Source organism: Mustela putorius, unplaced genomic scaffold, assembly GCF_011764305.1.
Source record: "Mustela putorius furo isolate JIRA1106 unplaced genomic scaffold, ASM1176430v1.1 tig00000743_pilon_pilon_pilon, whole genome shotgun sequence".
NCBI lineage: Eukaryota > Metazoa > Chordata > Mammalia > Carnivora > Mustelidae > Mustela > Mustela putorius.
This window is the reverse complement of record NW_025421464.1, coordinates 3,341,264-3,359,360: the sequence shown is the minus strand read 5'-3', so window position 1 is coordinate 3,359,360 and position 18,097 is coordinate 3,341,264. Positions and strand designations below refer to the sequence as shown.

The window sequence follows — 18,097 nt, the reverse complement described above, 5'->3', positions numbered from 1 at the left end:
CCAAGCCGCCAGGCGCACCCATGACCAGTCCGAGCTGGGAATAACCCCTTGGGTGGTTCCGGACTCCGCAGTTGCCCACCCTCCTGGAGGCTCTGGTAACAACCGCCGAGGGAAGCGGTGTTGGGAGTTTGGGAGTTACACTACTACCTGCGGCTCTTGCCCTCCTGAAGACGAGTTGGCTTTCCAGTAGGGAAAGCGGGGGCGGGGGTGGGGGGGGGAGGTGTGGAGCTGCGGGGGGCGGGGCCCTCGGCGTCCGCGCCGGCGCCAATGGGCAGGCGGCCCCCCAAGTCCAAGGCGGCGGCGGCGGCGGCGGCGGCGTCCAGAAGCCGGAGCCGCAGTCGAGCCCGAGCCGGAGCCGAGTGGGTGGCGGCGCCATGGCGTGCGCGGGGCTGCTCACCGTGTGCCTGATCCGGCCGCCCGCGCCCGAGCCCCGGCGGCCCCCTGCGCCCACCGCCGCCGCGGGGCCCACCGGACACGCGCTCTTCCAGGATGTGAGTGGGGTCGCGGGCCCTCCGGCCCTGGGCTTGTCATCGTCTCTCCAGCTCTGTCCCCTCTCCCCCCGTGTCTTGCTGGCTCTCGCTGTCGTCCCCCCCACACACACACCGCCGGGCTCTGCGTCTCTGTGTGCGTTTCTCTCCCTCCCTGCTGTTTGGTTCCCTTCTGTCTCTGCTTCTCGCTGTCTCTCTGACCCCGCTGTCTCCGTTCTCGTAGTTTCCATCGTGTCGGTTCTGTTTCTCTCCTCATCTCTCCTTGTCTCCTGGTTCAGTGTCACAGCCCCTGCTGCCCCCCACCACACACACCCAAGTCCACCCTACCCGTGTGTCTGATGCAGTGGGGACGGTCAACACTTGATCACAGGAGCAGTCCCCTCTGTGGCAACCCTGGGCTGGGCTGACCCAGGAAGGGAAGCTTGGTAGAATAAACAGCGTCCCGACTTCTGACCTAGTGCTGATCCGGAGTCCCTCAGATCTGACCCCAGGGGCTGTGGGGTCCCACGGTGGGTCAGGATTTCCCACAGCAGCTTTACATCCCTCCTGTGGGTGGCAGGTGGGTCTGCAGCCCCCTGGGGGCACCAACATGGAGGAGCCCCACCAGCCGGGGTCCCTGCTCTGAGCCCCATATCCCTCTTTCACCCTGGTGCTCAGCCCGGTCCGGGCCCACTCATGCCCTGACTTTCAGAGGTCTCTGCCTGTGGGGAAGACTACTCGTGTCCCTTCCCTGCTGTCCCTAGTGACTCAGCACCATGACCACAGTCTTCCTGGGTGGAAGGGACCTGTCTGTCCCGCTTCCCAGATGGAAAAACTAAGGCCGGAAGAGTTAGGAATATGTCCACGATCACACATGGAGGCAGAGGCATGCTAGGGCGTGGCCCCAGATGTCCTTACTCCCAGTGTCGCACTCCTCCCCACCATCTCCGTCTGCCCCAGTCAGGCCACCCTGTGCTGCTGTGTGACCCTGAGCCAGTGGCAGGCTTTGTGTGAGTCAGGTTTCTGGCCGGGGGGTTAGAGTCATGCCAGTCCTTCACTGACCCAGAGAAAACAGCTGGAGAGGACTGGCATTCAGGACCTGGACTTGGCAGGGGTTCTCCATCCAGACTTTGCCCTGCCCCTTCTTGCCAGGTGTGCTAGTCTATTTGCTGGGCTGCTTTGGGTGACTTGGAGTCTCTGGTCCCTGAACATGTCTTGACTCTGCTCCTGTTTGCGTCTGTTGCCCTTCATCTCTGCTTCTCTGTAAATACAATCTGTCTACCCTTGCTTTCTGCCACTCACTCCCCCCTGCACATGTGCGTACGCACACACGCACGCCTGCACATATACGCATGCCTACCCAAGGCCTTCACACTGAGTCAGACTCCTAGGAAGCCCCAGCCCTGGAAGGGTTAGCCCCAGGCACCCACAAAGAAAGGACTAGCCACTGCCCACATATCAGGGTCTTAAACAGGCACCCAGGGAAACAGCCTTGAGTAGGCAGAGTCTGGGATGGACCGTGGCCATGCTGCAGAGTTGGGGGAGGAGGTTCAGATCAGGGACAAGGGCCCAGGAACTTGGCCCCTTGCAAGCTGGGACCGTGCCAAGGGCTGGTGCATCAGACAATCCAGCATAGACTCTAGGTGTGGGAGGTGGGGGTGCAGGAAACTCGCCTGGAGCACCCGCCATGAGGCCAGCCCCCGAAGGAGAAGTGAGCAAGTGGTGGGTCCTGCTGTGTGATCTTCCTGTGCCCCGCCTGTTGAAAAACCTCCTGCAGGGCTCATCTGGGCAGGAGGAAAGGCAAGGTGGGGGCAGCCTGGCCAGCTGGGGCTCTGATGAGTTGGGTGGGGGCCTCTCGCCTCCCTGGCAGCCCTTATAGTTCCCTTCCCTGCCCCTTTGTCCTCTAGGTTTTCCGCAGAGCAGATAAGAATGGTGAGTGTGGCTTCCCCTGGGGTGGGAGACATCAGGGGGGCTCAGGGAAATGTGGGGCTTGGGGGAACAGTCTGGAATGGAGAACAATCTTGGGGAGACCCAAATTAGGAAAACCACTCAAGGCATCCTTCCCAGAAGGACGGCTGTTTGGAGTTGAGCTTGGCAGTGTGGAGAGTGGAGGGAATGCGGTTTCCTCAGAGGCTGGAGGTGGGGGGCGTACTCTCACACACCGCCCTGGCACAATTATGGGTAACTCTTCCGTTTGACTTCATGTTGTCCTCACAACTGCCAGCTAGCTGGGCGTTGTTCACCCCACTTCACAGACGAAGGAACAGAAGCCCAGAGAGGTGAAGCGGGTTGCCTAAAGTCACACAGCCTTTTAAGTGGTGGGCCTTGAACCCGGGTCTGTGTGATGCTTCATCCCAGGGGCTTGGAAAGGTGGGGTGATGGAGAGGAGGCCCTACATCTTTAGAGGGCTCAGGAACTTTCTGTGTGACCAACTACCTGGACCCAGGGAGGGCTGGCACAGGATGGTGCTGGGTCCAGGGAATCAGGTTCCCCTGCCCTGGGTCTCGGGTTGTCTCAGACCCTTACCTGGGAAAACCTTGAAAGCTAAAACAGGAGCCCTCAAGGGAACCCGCAAGCAAGTCGCTGCCCACAGGTGGCTTGGAGCAGCCCGCTGTGCCCTGACTGGCCAGCTGAGTGTCTGAGCCGAGGCAGCCAGTCAGCCTCAGCCTCACTTCCGTCTGGGGGCATCAGACCCTTTTGTGTTTATGCCTCCTAGAGAGAGGATCGTGTCCCAACTTACTGATCAGGATGCTTGGTCTCATTTGGCTCACAGCAATCCTTCTGGGGATGCTCAGACTGTCCCCCCCACTCTGCTCCCCCAGCCCCATCTGCTTACAGACCTTACAGGCCAGATCCCAGGGTCTCTGGCCATCCCCCTGGTGCACTTAGACTTGACTTGGCCCCTGCAGAGAGGGGTTTCGGCTTCCCTTCTAAGCTGCGGCTGCCACCGGCAGGGGCTCCCACTCTCAGGAAGATCTCATCTGCCTCCCAGTGGCTTCTCTGTGAAGGGCGTGGGTCCAGAGCAGACTCAGCCCCGAAATCCTCCCAGTGATGTCCAGGTCCTGCCCCCATGATCTGGCTGTTCGTTTCTTCATTTGGCAAACACGTATTGAGTCCCTTTGTAATGCCACATGTGTGCTGCCCCGTCCCTTGGGTGCTTGCAGCATGGGCCCTATTGCCTTGAGTGGGCACCTCCGAGGACCTTTTTGTCTCCAACAGCCGGGTCCCCTGGCCAAGCTCAGAATTCCATTCCACCTGGCTGAGTAGTCCTTGGGCAGGGGGGTCTGAATCTGGTGGCAGGGGTCAGGGATACCAGCTCTGCTCCCTGCCACCCTCCCTCCCAGATGATGGTAAGCTCTCATTTGAGGAATTCCAGAATTACTTTGCTGATGGGGTTCTCAGCCCTGGGGAGCTGCGGGAGCTGTTCAACGGCATCGACGGGCACTCCACCAAGTATGTACCCGAGCAGGGGTGGGTGAGCCGTGGGTAGATGTGAGGCTAGGTTATCCCAGCCCCACTGTGTCCCCTGCTGCCTTCATTCCTTATGGAGGATGGGGGGTTGCGTAGGGAGAGAGGTGCCAGGGCCCGATGCCAACTTTGCCCGCCCACTCACCCCCCTCCCTGGCTCCAGTCTTGTCCATCACACTCTTTCCAGCTGGGACCCCAAAATAGCCAGGTCTGAGTCACCACCCGTGGTTCAGCCCACAGGTGTCCCCCCGCACCCCATTCCCTCTTCCTACAGGGATCGGAGGGTGCCTGAGGCTAGCCGGGCCCTGCCAGCTTCCACCCATGGATGCAAGGGCACGAGCCCGCACTTACCTCCCCATCTTCCCCCATCTGCAGGCCTTAGCAGCAGTGGCACGCTGTCCTCCCTGTGCTGCCTCACATGCAAGCACCTGGATGCACAGCTGTCCCTCCCTCTCCCACAACATCTCCTTAGAATAAATTCTAGACTCTGGGTCAGGCTTCAAGGCTGCCACGCCCTTCCCTAGCCTGAAGCCTGAGCTGGGCCTTTTGTCTGCAGTGCTGCTACCTCCCCACCACCAGAAGCTTCAGTCAAATTCCTTGTCCTTCAAGGCCTAACTAAAGTAGCTTCCTCCTGGAAGCCCTCCCTGACCTACCAAGTGATACCCCGTTGTTTTCTCCGGACTTCCTCAGACTTGGCTTCCCCTTCCCAGCTCTGACCCTTCCTCTCTGGCCTGTGTCCACATTTCTCTCCCTGGGCCTGAATGCCCCTTGGAAGCCAAGAGTGGGTCTGAGTTTTTGTCCTGCTGCCCCTCTCGGTGCGCTGAGGCAGTTTCACCTGCGGTAGAGGCAGAAGTCCCTTCCCCATCAGGCTGAGCTGGGCGGGCAGTGGGAGGAACGTTGGCTTCCAAGTCCCAGGTCACAGGCTTACGTCTGCGGGACTGAAGTGTACCTTCTCTTTTTCCCACAGCAATTTGGAAACAGAGAGACTGTGTGGTGAGTAGGCCCATGGGAGCTCCGGTCTCCTGGGACCCCTGGGCAGGTGGGCATGAGGAGAGGCCGCCTCCTCTCCTAATGGAACAGGATGGGCTTGGCTCAGGATACGAGGCCTGGTTGGCTGCGGAGGAATTCCAGGCTGGGTAAATGAGGTCACGGAGCAGGTGGGGGGGTGGTCCGGGAACCCTTGAGCACCTCCTCTGCCCGCAGATTATTTCTCAGAACACCTGGGGGTCTACCGGCCCGTGCTTGCTGCCCTGGAGTCGCTGAACTGTGCGGTCCTCACTGCCATGGACAGCACCAAGCTGGTGAGTGGAGGGCTTGACGCTGGAAGGCTGGGAATGAGGGCAGGCATGTCTGCTGTGCTGGGCCAGTCTCCACTGTCACGGCTCTGCGCTGTGAAGCTAGAGGCTTGGGTTCAAATCGTGCCTCTCTCACTCTCTAGCTGTGTATCTGTATCTCTCTGGGCCCGAGTTCTCTCATCTATAGATTGGGGATCATAAGAGAGCTTACCTCCATGCATTTGGTGGGACAATTAAATGAGAGGGAAGGCAGGGATTTTTGTCTTTCTCATTGTCTACTCTATTGCCAGCACCCAGAACTGTGCCTGGCACACAGCAACCACCTAATACCTAGAGCTGCTGCTGCTGTTTTGGTCATAAGCGAGACCCACCTGCTGTGGGGTATTGAGCCCAGGACCCAGCAGGGATGGGGTGGGAAGTGGGGCATGTGCGCATATGGTCATGGGCCGTGCTGGTGTGGAACCTGGGGAGGGGGGCAGGGCCTGGCCCAAGGACATGGGTAAGACTGGCATGTGTGCACCCAGGTGTGCATGTGTGTCTGTTTGCATGTGTGGCCACATGTGCATATAAGCACTAACAGTGCTCACAGCCGGGGCTCTAGGCTCTTGGGTAGTGACTTTGAAAACACAAGCCACCCCTCCCTTTGTGTGTTTCCTTTAAGAAATGTCTCCACCCCCTTTGTCCTGTGGCTCTTAATTACAAGGCAAGGGGGGAAGAAGGAGAAGATCTAGGATTGTGCCTGACCCCACTTTTTACAGAAGGGGAAACTGAGGCCCTCAGTGAGTCAATGATCAGCTGAAGACAGAGCTTCCTTTTCTGGTTGCTTCCACATGGGATTTTGTCAGTTTTCAAAGGGTCACTCCTTGAGGCTTGGCATAGGATGGGAATCCAAATTATACAGGGTGAGGGGTTGACTTGTAATAATTTCCATATCTGTGGCCTGGACACAGGTGGGAGTGTTGCCTTCCTGTTGCCATGGAAACCGGGCCCCGGGAGTAGGCACTTGGACAGGTATTCTCTGAACTGGCACTGGTTAGGGTAGACTGAAACTGCAGATTGAAGTGAGGGTCCTAGGGGTCCGGACCACCTCCTGCTGGCTCAGTAGGGATTAGGGGCGACCCGTCAGCACATGATGACACTGCCAGCTCCAATCACTTGAGACTTTAATCTGGAACTCAATGCCTCTGATAGCTCAGCCCGCTAAGCCTCTGCCCCTGCTGCCCCTCGTGTGACACCTCCCCTCCAGTGACTCAGTTGAACACTTCGTGCACCAGTCTGGAGCCACACTCCTGGTACATGGCCCGGGTTATCCAGCGACATTGGAAGGAGTGCAAGGAGGCTACCATGGAGCCACCTGTCCATACTGCTGTGCCACGCCCAGGCTTGGCCACCAAGCAAGGCCTCAGGGCCCCATAGCCGTGCCTCCGGCACTGCGCCTCCAGCTCCATTTCCAGGCGCTCAGTGAAGCCAGGGAAAAGTGTGGAGCCACCGGCCAGCACCACGGTATCAGCCAGTCGCTTCCGTAGTGTTATGGGAACCTTCTGCAGTGCCCGGAAGACCAGTGCAGGCAGTCCTGGCCTGGCCTGGCCTAGTAGACTTGGCTGGAAAATGGGTTCTGGGCAGCAGAAGCGCTCGCTGCTGAGACAGACACGGGAACCATTGCCTAAGCAGACACTGACAGGATGCTGGCGGTCCTGGTTATGAAGGTCACCCTCAAAGTCCAGGGACACATAACAGCAGCGTTTCTTGAGCTGCGTGATGGCCTTTCGGGGCAGGGACTGCAGCTGTAGGTGGGGGCATGCTGCCTCCAGCAGGTCCCGCAAGTAGCGAGACAGGGTGCTGCCTGCCACGTCCAGCCGGAACGTGGCCTCGTGCCATGAGTGTCCTGCATAGATGGGTGTGGCGTGGCACACGCCCGCGCCTGCCTCCACGGCCAGCCCGCTGAAGGCGCCGGTGGAGCAGAGCGCCAGCAATGCTGTGCTGGCCATGTGGCACGCGGGCACTGCCAAGGCCTCGAACAGCAGCTCGGCTATCCTCTCGCGGCCCACGGGCGGCGCTGACGGCGAATCACTCACTAGCACGGGCCACTGCTCTGGGCACACCCGCAGGCCGCCCACCAGCAGGCGCTCCCACAGTCCCTCCAGCGCCTCCCAGTCCACTACCAAGCCGTGCTTGATGGGGTGCGCTCGCGTCACACCACCCATCCGCTCGCAGCCCAGCACAGCGGGCAACAAGGGCCGGTCCCAGCTGGAGCTCTTCAACACCAGGCGCGGCTGGTGCTCACCTGCGAAGCCCGCCTTGATGAAGCCCGAGCCCGGGTCTATCACCACCGCCACGCGGCCCAGCGAGGGCGGCCGGCGGACCCGCCTGCTTCCGGACGCCGATGCCACCGACGCCACCGTGGCTTTCCGAGCTCGGCCCCACCCTTGGCCAGAGGCCCCGTCCCTGGAGGCTCAGTCCCGCCCCCTGTCTGAGGCTCCGCCTCTGCCGGCCTCACTGGACGCTGGTCTTTCAGCTCCTCGCTCCGGCCACAGGCCTAAGTTCCCACTGTTCTGGCTGCAGAAACGGCTCTCAGTTCCCGGCTGCAGCTTCTGGTCCTGAGCTTCCACTCTTCCGCCTAGACTGGACGTCCCTTTTCAGCTCTTGGCTCCACCCACAGGCCCAAGGCCCAGCCTCTGGTTCGAATGTCAGTCTCCGCTCTCGCCCGGCTTCGGCCCCCTTCCGACCACCTTTGCCCTCCTGTGGCTCCAGGCTCCAGCTTGCACCAGACCCACCTCTCTGAGGACTCACCTCTGCTACGCGGACAGCTCACTCAGCCCTGGCAGAGGATGATGATGAGAGGGAAACATCGAATCCTAAATAAGAAGCCACGGGGAGCCACAGAACTCTAACAGTGAAGGGGCCTTGTGTCAGTGTTCCCCGGACATATAATCCTGCCTTGGGGACCCAGGAGACCAGCCCAGTCCTTGAGCCCCAGGCCGTCTCCTGGCGCGCCTCTCTCGGCCTTAAGTCTTTCCTGGTTGTGGAGGTGGGAGGGGGTTGTCAGAGGAGGGCGGAAAAGAACTTGGACTCATTGTGACCTCAGTCCTCAGCACCTGCTGTGCTTCCCCAACCCTCCACCCATGACAACTGCCTGGACATGTCCACTCTCCTGGGACAAGGCGAAGAGCAGTGATTTTGGCATTGGGGGATCTGGCCTCAGCTGCCCAGCACAACCAATCTGATGAGAAAGTTCTTAATCACAGATGTACAGTCACTCTGAGGACCTTGGTGTGCTCAGCTCTGGGGGGTCCAGGCAGCCCACAAGGGGACCCTACCTTCAGAGGCTTCCATGTGTGGACTCTTGTGCACCCGAGTTTGTGATTCAGTTCTGATGACTCATTGTGTGCCCCTGAGCAAGTCCTCATCTCCCTCTGGGCTCAATTTATTCCACCAAATGGTAGTTCTAATTCTCCCGCAGGAAAAGGCCACATCTTATCTCTGCAGTGTCTTTTCTCTTTAGGGCCATTTTGATGGCAAGTAGAAGACCTACTCAGGAGAACTTAAGCTAAAATAGGGATTTTATTACAAGGATCCCGTATGTCTTATGGGTACTGCAAAGATGAAATCAGGTTTCAGGAACAGACTGGAAGTAGGGCCTGACTGCAGGATGTGTATCGTCTCTGCATTGTTTTTTTTTTATTCTTAAGACTGGCTTAAGCCCATGCATGTTGATATACGAACATCTCTCACAGTTCCTGAGTTACAGTCCCAGGGAAGAGGCGGATAGGACTAGCCTGAGCCAATCATATATGGCCCAGGGTGTGTGGCCACATTGAGGAACGTGGTTACCGTGATTTAACCACATGGGTGGTAGGAAAGGGTCTGTTTTAACAAGACTTTGGAGAGATGCTATGGTCATGCAACCTCCAGCCTGATGGAGGGGATAAGAAAGGTATGTTGATTGGGTTGACACTAATGAAAGTGCATCTTCAGCAGAAGCTGGGCCTATGTCTTCAATAAGCTGGGACCTGTGTCACCCCTGCTGCCTTTGCCCCCTTTGGGACCTCCTGAGGTGGTCCTGAGTGGAAGACTGTCTACAGGTTTGATAGAGCTGGGGCAGCACTCAGGTCTGGAGCTGGGTTTCGGACCCAGAAGAATGAGAACAAACAGCTGGGTGTTTCTCACAGAAAGCATGCTAGGCCTCTCCGGAGTGAATGGGGAGGTAACCTTGCATTGGAGACCACAGTGGCAATATGGCCAGAGCAGTGGTGAGGATAGGAGTCACTGAGAAGCTCTAGCAGGAGAGACTAAGGCTGTGGAGGTTGGGCCTGCATGTGACATCAGTAAGTTTGGACATTTCCCCGTGGGCCCTGGAGAATCAGTGGGAGTTTATGAGGAGCGTGAACTGTGCTACAGCTAGCTAAGTGGTTTGGAATAAGTCCCTGGCGGCAGGGTGGGCCAAGGGATGGCACAGGATAGGCTGGGAGACAAGTGACTGAGGTGACTTGAGGGTTACTACCAAGTAAAGTGGGGCAGGATTGAGGATTAGAGGCCCACAGACCCCAGCCTCTCCTCCTGAGTGCTCTCACAGGCAGACTGTGAGTCCCAGGCCCCAGCCCTGCTGATCATGGGGCCTTCACTGTGCTTTTCAGGGTGGTGGCTGTTCGCCTGGACCCATCCCCGTGCTTAAGGAGGACTCGTGAAGGTTGGGGATGGAGATGTTAGGCCCTCTGTGGGAAGCAGGTCCTTCCTCCTAGCTTGGCCAAGCCGGGGTTTGCCCACACTCCCCTCCCTTGGGCCTCAGACCTGGAAGGGTCTGACCAGGGCCTGGAGTTGGGGGAAGAGGGAAATAGCTTCCCTCCACTGTGGTTGCAGGCCCCTCCCCAGCTCCGGGTGCGTCTGACGCTTGGGTCACAAGGAGAAGGCAGAGTTTGGCTCCAGGCCGTGGCCTTTGCTCAGCCATCAGTACTTCTGTTTCATCCCTGTCTAACTCTGAGCCTCAGTTTCCCAGCTCTGTGTCGCGCCACCTCGGACAGAGCTAGCTGGCGTCAGGGTTGCTATGCGCTCTTTATTGGGCCGGGGGCCGGGGGCCGGTCCGGACACTCAGGGTCGCGGGCGAGGGCAGCGGTGCCGCTTGCGCGGCTGCTCCTCGGCGGGCTTGGCCTCGCGGTCCACCTCGCTCTCGGTCAGTAGACGCGCATACAGCCGCTGCCAGCCCTGTTCCGCGTTGGCTCCGCCCCCTGCTCCGGCCCCGCCCCCGGGCGCGCCCGCCGCGCAGCGCCCCTCCTCCTGCAGCCGCGCGTCCAGCAGCAGCAGCAGGACCAAGATCTTCTTCATCTCTCTCCCTCGTGCGCCCTCGCGCCGATCAACACCGTCGCCCGCTCCTCGCAGCATGGGAGCCGCCGCCGCCGCGGGGGAGCCCTCCGGGGCGCCCGTCGCATCCTCGCCTGGCCGTCGAGGCCGCGCGCCCGGGCCCGCCGCCACCTCGGCTAGCTGCTGCCGCTTGTCCAAGGGGAAAAGCAGCACAATCTTGGCCTGGGGGGTGGGGTGAGAGCGTGAGGGGAAAGCGCCCACAGCTTCGGCTTGCTCAGGATCCTCACCCACCAGGTCCTGTCTCGCAGGACTCTGTTCCCTTTACGTTTCCAGGACTCCCGTCCCGGGTCTCACCCTTGTCCCATCGCCTACGACCTCCACCTTCCCTCTGGAAACCCTTACCCACCCGAGGGTGACCTCCCGAGACCTTGCATCATCGACGTTTACTCTAACCCACCTCAGAAAAACAGCACGTTTTGAGGCTGGGAGCTGGAAAGAGGGCATAAGAGACACCCTGTGCCCATAGCCTCTGCGGTACCAACTAGGGCTGATGCCCCATGCCGAGCCCTCCACCCATCTGTTGGGGTTGGGAGAATCCCTTCCAGACAACCCTCCCGGACTCCCAAGTCTCCTGGTTTCTTGAATCCTTTACCGTCCCTTCTGGGCTTTTAGGATCCAACCACACCCATGTCTATCCTCAGGAGGGGTTATCCAAGCCCTTGGACTTATGCCCCCAAGGCCTAGACTCCCAACATTCCCACCAGTTCAAGTACCCCTGACTCCCACCTACCCCTGGCACCCTGGCACTCACACTTGGCTTCTTCTGCTTGAGGTGGCTGAAGAGCTGCTGTTTCCGCCCAGCCTTGTCCATGTCGGGCGGCCTCTCTTTACGGGCCTGCTTGGGCACTTTGGTCCTCTTGTGAGAACTGTTGTTTCCCATGGCAGGGCTGGTCACCACTGGGGGCCACAGCCCATGCTGCTTCTGCCCTGCCTTCTGGCTGAGAGGGGGACCCCGCCCCTGCTCTGTTCCATGGAGACCACATTGTGACCTCATGGGTCAACCTCACCAGCTCTGGACTCTAAGCTCCTCCTCCCAGAACCCACATCTTGGCTCTGTTCACTCTGTGATTTGTGGCTTTGGTTTCTCAGCTGTAAAACTGGGCTAATAATCACAAATGAGGCAATGCTTGTGAGGTGCTTGGTGTTGAGTAGAGAGGAATTTTCGTGGCCTGGGTCTCCCACTATCAGTTGTCTGATGTTGGCTAATGTAATCAACTGTTCTAGGCCTTAGTCTTCTCATCTGCAAAATGGGGTCAATTATGGTTCCTGTTAAGTTACTATGAGGATTAAATGAAATTCTGCTTGGAACGGGACCTGGAGAGAGTGGGTACTGTTATGGTAGCCGGGCTTTATGGCTGCAAGTAACAGAGACTATCAATCATCTTAAGTGCTTAAAAGGGAATTTACTGGAAGGACTTAAGGGAGCTCAGAGCATGTCTGAAGTCTACAGACCAGGCTTGGAGAGACAAGATAGAAGCCATTGGCCTAAGAGTGAGAGGCCTCAGCCCCCATTCTGTTCCTGCCTCCTAGCTCATAAGCCTGACCCAGCAGGGCTCATCTGATGGCTGAACTAAAGCTGGTCCTGGATAGAAGCAGCCCCCCATGGATGGTGCCTCTGGAGCCCCTCCTGGATGGGTGGGCATGCCCCTGCCTGGCCAGACCATGTCTCCTCAGGACTCCCATCCTGTGTCTGTGTCCTTTGTAGGAATTAACTCATTGAAGTTTTTCAACAGCTCAGTGAGATGGCTGTTATCATCCCTGTTTTTTTTTAGGTGGGGAAACAGGCACAAGGAGGAGAAGGTAGTTGGAGAGTCTCTGAGCATCCCACATGAGCAGCATAGGGCTTGGCACATGTTGGCCTTATCTTTCTTTTTCTTTCTTTCTTTTTTTTTTTTTTATTAAAGTTTTATTATTTTGACAGACAGAGATCAGAAGCAGGCAGAGAGAGAGGGAGGAAGCAGGCTCCCCACTGAGCAGAGAGCCCGATCCGGGGCTCAATCCCAGGTCCCTGAGATCATGACCCGAGCCGAAGGCAGAGGCTTAACCCACTGAGCCACCCAGGTGTCCCTGGCCTTATCTTTCTGCCCATGTTGGGAGGGGCTGAGTGGAGGCTAGTGATGTAGGAATCAGTGCTGGTGTGTGTGTAAGGACAGTGACCTGGCTGGCGGTCTTGTATCTGCAGCTCCTAGGAAAGGTCAATGTTTGTTGCGGGGATGAGTGAATGGCTACACGCATAGATTATGAGTGTTGGGCCAGCTGCTGAGTATGGGGCCACATCACACCATCATTTCGCCTCATGTGTCAAAACTGGCCTTAGGTTGCCCTGGGACCTGCCATACCCCCGACCCGCCTAGCTGTGCCTGGGGCCACACTGACTGAAGGTGGTGGTTCCAACGGGGAAGGGGCCTATAGCCCAGAAAACGGCAGATGCTTCCCTGTAAGTTGGCCTTTCACCTCGCAGGAAGGCAGGCCAGGCCCAGCCGAGGAGGATCCAGGCCCTGCTCCCGGTCCCAGCACTGTCCTGCTTGGGGTGCTTGCTCTCTGCTCTTCATGCTGCCTCTGTTGCTTTGAAGGACGAGGGGTAGGGGAGGAGGGCAGCGGCTCTCTGTTTAGAAATATATGCTTGAAACCAGGAAATGTTGACATGTCTCCTCTGCCCCCAGGAGTATGAGCGGGCCTCCAAGATGGACCAGTTCGTGACCCGCTTCCTCCTGCGGGAGACAGTGAGCCAGCTGCAAGCCCTGCAGAGCTCTCTAGAAGGGGCATCAGACACCCTGGAGGCCCAGGCCCGGGGCCCACGGTATGTGAGGTGCCCTGCTGTTCATTGTGACCCGTTCCAGAGCCCTTGGCTTCCATCACATTCCATAGCTCTAGGATCCCAGAGCCCACATTCTCGTGCTTGGGCAGGGAGGCCGAGAAGGGGTGAGAAGGGGTGGCGGGCTTTGAGGCTGGGTCTCAATGTCCAGGAAGCCTGTTTTGCCCCAGCCAGGCTTAGCCCTGTTCTGGGGCTCCAGTCCTTCGCCTGTGGGTCTGGGAGCAGCGGGTCGACCTTCCACTTCCCTAGGTCAGACGAACACAGCGTGGAGGTGCAGAGCAGGTCCCATGGCAGCCGGCGGGCAGGACGCAGGGCCCTGCGGAGTGTTGGGCGCTCACCCACCTGGTCTCCCAGCTCCTCCTCCTCGGACACAGGTGGGCCTGCAGCAGGGTGGGAGGCCTGGCCGAGGAGGGTCCAGGGTGGATGCAGTGCCCATTCCTCCACTGCCCCTTGGTTCATCCTGAGAGGTTTCCCCCACATGCGGGGCCCCGTGCCGGACTTCCCCTCCATGGGTACCCCCTATCCTGCCCCAGGGCAGAGCTCAGAAGCCGAGATGCAGTGGCGGCTCCAAGTCAACCGTCTCCAGGAGCTCATAGACCAGCTCGAGTGTAAGGTGAGCGATCACAAGGCCAGTGCCCCAAGGGGGAGGACCTTCCTGGAATCCATCTGAGCCAGGCACATGCCGGGAACCCTGCCCACACTCTGTCCCCCTCACAGGCCCCCAGGCTAGAACCTCTGCATGAAGAAGAGCCTACCCAGGGGCCTGAATCGGTGAGTCCAGGAAAGAGACAGGCAACTGGGTGCTGTGCCAGGAGGAGGTGCTCATTAAGTGAGGGGGTTGTGGGGCCTGCTGCCCGCTTGGCCTCTGTGTTATGCAGACGCCCTTTCCCCAGGTTTGACCCAGCCCTCGTCCCCCAAGCCTGGGAGGCAGATGCTGGCTTTGGGCCCTTGCTGTATGACCCTGTAGAAATCATGGTCCCTCTCTGGGCATTAGTTTCCCTCATCTGCATTCCTGAAAGCTGGGTCTGGGCAGTGTTGATGGGGTTGGATGGGGAAATGGTGGCATATTGCAGGAGAGAGAGAGAGAGAGAGAGAGAGACAGTTGCTGGATCGAGGCAGTGACCTTGGCCATGGGAGGATGGAGTCAGGGATGTCAGCAGCTGGGTTGGGCAGGAGTTAGACTGCACGGCAGGCCGGGGCTGGTGCAGGTCAGGAAGGACAAAGGGTCCTCCTGAAGACCACATCCAGTCTCTCGCCCGTGCACTGCCTTACTCTGGCTAACCAGGTAGCCTCTCTTGCCAGCACATCCTCGTGGCCCAGAGGCAGGTGCAGGTGGCAGAGGAAGCCCTGCAGGATTTCCACCGTGCCCTGTGCTGCTATGTGGACTTCACAGGGGCCCAGAGCCATTGCCTGCAGTGAGTCCCCAGCTGGCTAGTGGGCTGGCCAAGGCCCGGGGTGGGGGGAGGGCGGTGAACAGGGCCCAAGGGGGCTGGGCATCCTGGGCCATGGCTCTCATTAGGCACTGGGGCTGGGTGGGCAGTGGTGGTGGTAGTCTGGGCCTGGCCTGGCCATCTCTTTGGCCCCACAGTGTGTCTGCCCAGAAGATGCTGGACAATGCTTCTTTCACCCTATATGAGTTCTGGCAGGATGAGGCCTCCTGGAGAAGGTATGGTGTCTGAAAGTCGTCATTTATTGAGCATGAGCCTGGGTTCAAATCATCTGCTATTATGCCCTGGCTGTGTGACTTCGGGAGGGTTCCTTATCTCCTCTGAGCCCAAGCAGTGTCCTGTCCAGAATGGGAGTGGTAAGAGGTCCACCCTCCCATGAGCCAAATGAGATGGCGGATGAAGAGCTGAACAGGCCGTCAGAGGCATGGCAGACAGCAGGTGCCCAGGGCACTGCGCCACGCTCTAGGCCAGGCCTTGCTTAACATAACCCTCCCAGTGCCCTACAGTAGGCACTGCTGTCCCCACTTCACTGAGGGAACCGTGGCTCAGAGCCAGTGTGAGGCAGGACTGGGATCTGAATCCAGACAGCAGGACCGGTGGGAGTGGGGAGCTCTCAGCCAGGTGGTCTTGCTCTTTGGGGGGACCAGCTCCAGCCTCCGGTCCCTTCGTGACCCTCCCCAGGCACCAGCATTCTGCCTGTAGTAAGGCCTTCCAGCGCATCCTCATTGACCACCTTCGGGCTCCGGACACTCTCACCACTGTGTTCTTCCCAGGTATGCTATGGCCCCCCAACCCTCCCTACAGCCCTGTGCAGGGGCAGTGGGCCCCTGGTGGCCTCTGACCCTCAACCTCTGACCCCTAGCCTCCTGGTGGATTATGAATAATAACTGAGACTGACCTGCATAAGCCAAGGCCCGGGGCCCCACCTGCCTCATCCTGGAACTTCTGGACTGGTCAACTCAGCACCGAGACCAAGGACGCGGCCTCTCTTAGAGCTGGGGATGGGCCCTCAGAGGCGTACCCCCAGACCCAGCTGGTGGAGAGTCTCTCAGCCCAGGGATCAGGGACTAGGCTGCTTGCTTTCTGTTTATTTAATCAGTGTATTTTATTGTTTGTAGCTTTGGCCTCTGAGGCACTCTGGCCTCTGCCTGGCTCAGGAGGCTTGGATTCTGGTCCCCTCTGTCCCAGCCTTGTGTGACACAGAGCAGGTCGCTTCCCTCTCAGGGTGGGCCTTGGGCTGTCTGGCTGCCTAGTGGGTCCCCTGCTTTCTTCCTGCTGTCTTGGGGCCAGGCTTCTGCTCTTCCTCAACCAGCAGCAGAACCAGGGCTGATGCTCAGGGACACCACCCCCCCCAACCAAACCTCGAGCCCTGAGGCTGGGCTGGATCCGTCTGCATTGTGGGGTAAGGACCTGGGTGTCCCCATCACCCTCCCGGGCTGGTAGGCTCCCAACTCTTCCAGCATCCTCTGCTGAACCAGAGCCCTCTGCAGGATCCTGGGTTGGTTTGCATGTCATCTGCATATCATTTGCATGCTCATGCCCACCCATACTCAGGGCACTATGGGAAGTCCCAAGCTGACCTTGCCAAGTAGCAATAATTTGGGCCCAGTGTCACCTGTTCCCCCACCACCCCAAGATACCTCTGAATCCCAGTCCAGGACCCCAGCCCAGAGGCAATAAAGGAAGTGGTCACCTCTGGCGTTGCGTCCTCTCTCTCCGTCAGCAAGAAGGCCAGGCTCTTAGGTTGGTTTGTATCTCAGTCACTCAGGGCAGGTAATCTTTCTTTCTTCCCATTTTGGGCTCCTGTGCCTACAGATGGTGGGAACTTCCTCACAGCTGACCTGTTTCCTGTACTCAAGGCCACAAACCGTGGTTCTGGGGCCTTGCCTGGGAAAGGAATCGAACTGGGTCAGGTCTCTGCTCTCAGCTCCCTGAAAGCTGGCTGGTTCTTCTAGCTTCATCCTCCTTGCCGACAAGCTGTGACCTGGAGTTGGGGGCCCAGAGCCTACTCAGGGTTCTGGATAGTGTGGCTGGATGCCTCTGATCCTGTCCCCTGACAAACACCCGCCTTCCCCAGTCCCTTGCAGACTGGCTTTGTCACCATTTGTCACCACCAATGGGTGACAGAACAAGGTGCAGAATGGCCAGTGTTGCGCATCCAGGCACTGGGGGGGCCCTACCTTTGAGCCATCTGGAGGGAAGGAACTGGGGGACATGGAGAGAGAGGAATGACCTACGTGGCTCTAACGGGGAGGCACATGGTACCACAAGGGCACAGGATGGCCTCTGTCCTGGTCTGGAAGGTGTCAGGGTTGGGAGTTTTTAAGGCAGGAAAACACACGCTCAGCTTCTGAAGGGGAGGAAAGCTTGCCTTGTGGAACTGAAGGGAGCCTAGCAGTGGGCTGGGGCGAGGCCGGGGAGGCAGCAGGGCCTTGAAGGTGCTTCATCCTGAGGAGGCTATGATGGGTTTTAAGCCAGGAGTGACTAGCCAGTGGGCTAAGTGACAGTTCACCAATGTTCCTGAATGCCCTGCTGGTGCCAAGACGACGACCCAGATGGTACCAGCTCAGGGTGGACGTCCTGGTCTGGGACTCTGGGCAGGGTCCTCTCTGCGGTTTCTCCCTAGTGACCCCCACCAGAGTTCAGACTTGGGGAGGAGGTCACAGAGCTGCTCCCAGTGGCCTGGCCACCGGCCAGGCAATCAGCACAGGGCTCCCTGGTGACTTGCTGGCCAGCACGGTGCTGGGCTGTCTTCCTGCCACCCCTCTCCCCAGGCTGCTGGTAGCTGCCACACAGCTCTGGGCAGCAGCAAGGGGAGTTCAGTGTCCTGGTTAGAGACCAAGCCCCGGCGCCTGGGTGGCTCAGTGGGTTAAGCCGCTGCCTTCGGCTCAGGTCATGATCTCAGGGTTCTGGGATCGAGTCCCGCATCGGGCTCTCTGCTCAGCAGGGAGCCTGCTTCCTCCTCTCTCTCTTTCTCTGCCTGTCTCTCCATCTACTTGTGATTTCTCTCTGTCAAATAAATAAAATCTTAAAAACAAAACAAAACAAGAGACCAAGCCCTTCCAGGAGAAAATAATCCTGCTTTCTGTCCTAGGTTCTGATTGCTTCTGTTTCCTCCATAAAGTGACAGCAAACCCTCAAAACTAAAAAATTTCCCATTGGTATCTTGAGCAAAGATGCCGAAATACCCAAGCTGACACCTCATAAGGGAGAGCCTCTTGAGTATTTGTTCCCTTGCCTGCCTCACTG

General features: G+C 58.6%; 3 protein-coding genes across 5 annotated transcripts; 1 reads left to right on the top strand and 2 right to left on the bottom strand.

Annotated features, from left to right (window-relative positions):
* The first annotated feature begins 246 nt into the window (after nucleotides 1–246).
* NECAB3 (N-terminal EF-hand calcium binding protein 3) lies at nucleotides 247–16,546 on the top strand. Of its 3 annotated transcripts, none has more exons than XM_045084085.1 (13): nucleotides 247–491; nucleotides 2,375–2,399; nucleotides 3,812–3,920; nucleotides 4,903–4,928; nucleotides 5,139–5,236; nucleotides 13,249–13,385; nucleotides 13,650–13,774; nucleotides 13,934–14,013; nucleotides 14,118–14,171; nucleotides 14,703–14,815; nucleotides 14,941–15,066; nucleotides 15,530–15,621; nucleotides 15,711–16,546. In XM_045084085.1, the coding sequence occupies exons 1-13, from the start codon at nucleotides 375–377 to the stop codon at nucleotides 15,737–15,739; spliced, it is 1,131 nt and encodes a 376-aa protein (XP_044940020.1). In that variant the 5' UTR covers nucleotides 247–374; the 3' UTR covers nucleotides 15,740–16,546. The 3 variants fall into 3 exon arrangements, with proteins under 3 accessions (XP_044940020.1, XP_044940022.1, XP_044940021.1); XM_045084086.1 differs by having other exon boundaries at nucleotides 248–491; nucleotides 14,989–15,066; XM_045084087.1 differs by lacking the exon at nucleotides 14,941–15,066.
* On the bottom strand, nucleotides 6,275–7,683 carry ACTL10 (actin like 10; the record flags this gene model as incomplete). The annotated part of the gene is made up of 1 exon (XM_045084088.1): nucleotides 6,275–7,683. A coding segment is annotated over one exon (1,203 nt), but the record flags the coding sequence as incomplete, so codon positions are not given.
* CUNH20orf144 (chromosome unknown C20orf144 homolog) lies at nucleotides 10,240–11,637 on the bottom strand. Its single transcript, XM_004746617.3, has 2 exons — nucleotides 11,337–11,637; nucleotides 10,240–10,747 (listed from the first exon to the last, which is right to left on the bottom strand). The coding sequence occupies exons 1-2, from the start codon at nucleotides 11,577–11,579 to the stop codon at nucleotides 10,316–10,318; spliced, it is 675 nt and encodes a 224-aa protein (XP_004746674.1). The 5' UTR covers nucleotides 11,580–11,637; the 3' UTR covers nucleotides 10,240–10,315.
* Nucleotides 16,547–18,097: the final 1,551 nt, after the last annotated feature.

Coding starts and splice junctions, on each gene's coding strand:
- NECAB3 (XM_045084085.1), top strand. CDS start 375: ATGGCGTGCGCGGGGCTGCTCACCGTGTGCCTGATCCGGCCGCCCGCG. Junction 3,921..4,902: donor ATCGACGGGCACTCCACCAA/GTATGTACCCGA, acceptor TTTTTCCCACAG/CAATTTGGAAACAGAGAGAC. Junction 14,816..14,940: donor GCCCAGAGCCATTGCCTGCA/GTGAGTCCCCAG, acceptor CTGGGTGGGCAG/TGGTGGTGGTAGTCTGGGCC.
- CUNH20orf144 (XM_004746617.3), bottom strand. CDS start 11,579: ATGAGGTCACAATGTGGTCTCCATGGAACAGAGCAGGGGCGGGGTCCC. Junction 10,748..11,336: donor TCAAGCAGAAGAAGCCAAGT/GTGAGTGCCAGG, acceptor CCCACCCCCCAG/GCCAAGATTGTGCTGCTTTT.